We start from the raw sequence: 3,893 nt of genomic DNA on the forward strand, positions 1-3,893 counted from the left end.
CACGCATCAAACTGGTTTGTATTTCTTATAAAGAAGACGAACTGAGCTATTAACAAAATGCGTACTAAGTTATATTTTCGCAAAATGGAAAACTAAAGTAACATAAGGCAAGGAGGAGGTTAGCAGGTGAAAGTATTACTATTATTATTATTATTATTATTATTATTATTATTATTATAGAAAACAATGACTCCAGAGGATGTTAGCCTTCTGGGGCCCGACCAGCCCTTTTGGATGACTTCGTTAGTCATACGAATGGTTTTGCTCTTTGCGGAGGTCATCGTCTAACCATAACTCAAGTGATAAGGAAATTATAAAGAAGATACTACTAATAATAAAAATTTCATATACTTCTTCAGAAGTGAAGAAAAGTGTATCATTATTTCCAACAGCCATTATAGTATAAAAAGAAAAAAAAAAAAAAACACCCGTAGAAGTAACATTGTCCTCACAAATCCTTAAGAAATAGATATCTGTTTGAGGCTCGAGTTGAGGATGATAGGTTCATCCTTGCCGAGATTATTGGGCAGAATGTGTTGTTCTATGCTAGCGGTATTTTTAGATTTATTTCAGAAGCACGTCATCTGAAAGCTATTTAACTTTTATAAGAATATCTTTGCTTTTATTGTTTTAAAATTGAATTCCCTTTTATACTTTATTTATAACAAACGATACTGGCGTCAATGACCGCAATATCAGGATGCCAGAAAACTCCAAATCAATCAAATATTTCCATAAACCTAAAAATGACCAAGTCGCATTTCAGCTTGTAACTTCGGATGAGCGAATCTTCCAAGGCTACCATAAAACGAACTGGAGAAAGCGGGAGTCTTCAATTAACCTCTGCACATCAAGTGTTCCAATTCGGAGGAGCGGAAAGTAATAAACGCACCAGTGCCCTTCACTCGTTACTTATTTGTTTGCTAATCCTCTTCAAGACATTGGTGGGTAAACTGTTGCCCATTTCCCCCGGCGAGTTTATTTTCTCTTGAGTTCGTTCAAGAGGGAAAAGTTGTCGGTTTCATTTCATCGATTTATTAAAATGTTCTGCGTGAAGATTTTCTTTATGTATGTTCAATTAATTTCATATTATTATGGTAGGCACTGTTAAAAATTTACATTAAAAACGGTAAATACCTGGCAACATTTATTCCTGGATTTATACCGTTTTAGAAATGGATATATTGACGTAAAGGAGTGATATTACGGCTACCACTCGTTAAAGGTAATAACAAAGTAAGGTAAAATTACGGTCGCCTGTATTTTACTGAAACACGGCTGAAAACAGTTAAATTTTTTAACAGATAATTGCCGATTAAAATTTCGGTTTTTTCAACAGTGTGTATAATCATGTCTATTCAATATACATACAAAAGATGAGGGTTTTACCACATGATAAAACACATCTGCAAGGTATTACTGGAAATTGAAACAGACCCCTAGGTATCTGATGTAAGCGGCAGTGAGCCTTAGAAGTCTATGATGTAAGAGTGAGAAGGGAAAAGGCAAGTGGGTCTTTATGATTGGTAATTTTGACAGTCGGTCGTCGGAAACATTGGGCCAATTTATTACTGCTGGTGCGTATTTGCGGCTTTTATGGCGAGTACTCGGAGTTATATTAAATTCTTGTCAAAACAGACATAACAGCAATTATACATTCGAATACCTATCTATCTATCTACCTATAAATATATAGATAGATAGATAGATAGAGAGATAGATATGTATATATATATATATATATATATATATATATATATATATATATATATACATATACATATACAAACATTTATACATAAGTATATGAATCTTTGCATTAGTTATACACACGCACACATACGCACACATATATTTATGTATTTATATATATACATTATATATCTATATATAAATCATATATATATATATATATATATATATATAAATATATATATATATATATATATATATATATAAATATGTATATATATATATATATATAAATATGTATATATATATATATATATAAATATATATATGTATATATATATATATATATATATATGTTTGTGTGTGCTTGTACACATATATACATATAATATATATACAGTATATATATATATATATATATATATATATATATATATATATATATATATATATATAGTGTGTGTGTGTGTATATATTATGTGTTTGTGTTTGTAAATTTACCAATATCCATTTCATGAAATTTGTTTTCATAACCATTGCTTTTGTAACATTCAAAAGTTGGCTATGAGATTCTTCATAGTAGTAGAAGTAATAGTAGGCTATAGTTATCTAGATTAGTCAGGAACTATATAAGGACAATGTAGACCAGCATGGAACAGTTTAAAGGGTCTGATGTGGACCCCTGACATGAGTTACTCAGCTTCTGGAGGGCTGTGAAATTTAACTTATTTTTCTTATGGAAGCCAGAATTGGTCCCATAACCCAAGTACGACTTGATAACGAATTTATTGTATTAAATGTGTTTTAAATCGGAACGTAAACTCCCATGGAAGTTCACATATGAATATATATGATGATTAAAACATATATGCTATTTCGTAAAAAATATTCGTAAATCAAAAATGGATTTTTACATTCGGTTTTAGATTCGTTAGTAAACACGATATTTATTAATGTTTTGCTATACTGTTAAAGATTTTCCGTAAGAAAAAAAAAACGGTAAAAATCCTGGAATAAATGTTGCCAGGCATTTACCGATTAAAAACTGATATATTGGCGTTAAGGAATGACATTACGGTCACCAAGCCGTAAAAGATGATACCAAAGTATGGTAAATATTACGGTCGCATGTATTTTACTGAAATACGGCTGAGAACATTATATTTTCACTGAAAATTTCCGATTAAGATTACGGTTTTTTAAAAGTGTAAGTTATGTCCCAGTTTAATCTTCTGAATTTTATTAATATTTGATTTTACTTGTGATGATGTAGGCCTACTTGATTTCAGACATTCAGACATATCCTACGCAATCGCTAATGAAATAACAAAGAGGTTTTGCATATCTAACGAAGCTTGAATATTGATATACAAGTCTGAAAATTGCATATTGATGAAAAGATTATTCAGAATTGAAAATAAGAAAATTCTGTATCCTAAAATATTAATACAAAGATACTACTGTAAACAAACCAGGCCTACTCCAATAAGTAAAAAAAAAAAAAAACTAGAACATGTGAAAATTCAGAAAAATCTTTATCCCTAAACTATTAGACTTAAGATTGTCCTATTATCGCAAACAACTTAAAAAAAGATTAAAGAAAAAGAAAATTCTACATTTAAGAAATAGTAAAACCAAGATACTTCCTACTGTAAACAACATAAGTAAACAAAAGATAAGAAAATTCTACATCACAGAGATATTAACACTAAGATACTACCGTTAACAAACTCTCCCTGAAAAAAAAAAAAAAAAAAAATCTAGATATAAGGAATGTTGTACTCACCGCCAAATCCTGCCAAGATCCTTGGAGAGTTCTGCGTTGTGCACCTGTCGGTGAGAGCAGGGGAGTTGCCGGCGGGCCTCCTGCGCCCACACCAGAAAGGCATTCATGGGTCGCTTGACGTGGACCTTCCTGCGCTCGCTACCGGCGCCGTCCCTGTGGGGTTCGGTAACTGTACTACAAGACATGTGGACGATAGTGCAGAGTAATGAAGCTTTAAATATTATACCTAGTTTATATTCTAGATACATTTTAGTCCAGACTAGATTAACCCTTTCACTGCTATAGGTGTCTTAGTTGAAATTTGAAAAAACTTAAATATCTTTTAGAATCACTTTAAAGATATCATGTTGCTATTCATTGGAAAGGTCTTGATGTGAGCTATCCAATGAAATAGCAACACGCTAAGGTTTGCGTC

General features: G+C 31.4%; 1 protein-coding gene across 1 annotated transcript in view; it reads right to left on the reverse strand.

Annotated features, from left to right (window-relative positions):
* Window positions 1-3,663, reverse strand: part of LOC137632643 (transcription factor SOX-8-like) — a 25,270-nt gene extending 21,607 nt beyond the window's left edge. Inside the window, exon 1 of the mRNA XM_068364717.1 lies at window positions 3,479-3,663. Coding sequence (XP_068220818.1) covers window positions 3,479-3,663 — 185 coding nt within the window. The remainder of the gene's footprint in view (window positions 1-3,478) is intronic.
* Between the last annotated feature and the right edge of the window lie 230 nt (window positions 3,664-3,893).

The sequence above is a fragment of the Palaemon carinicauda genome, chromosome 3 (assembly GCF_036898095.1).
Source record: "Palaemon carinicauda isolate YSFRI2023 chromosome 3, ASM3689809v2, whole genome shotgun sequence".
Lineage (NCBI taxonomy): Eukaryota > Metazoa > Arthropoda > Malacostraca > Decapoda > Palaemonidae > Palaemon > Palaemon carinicauda.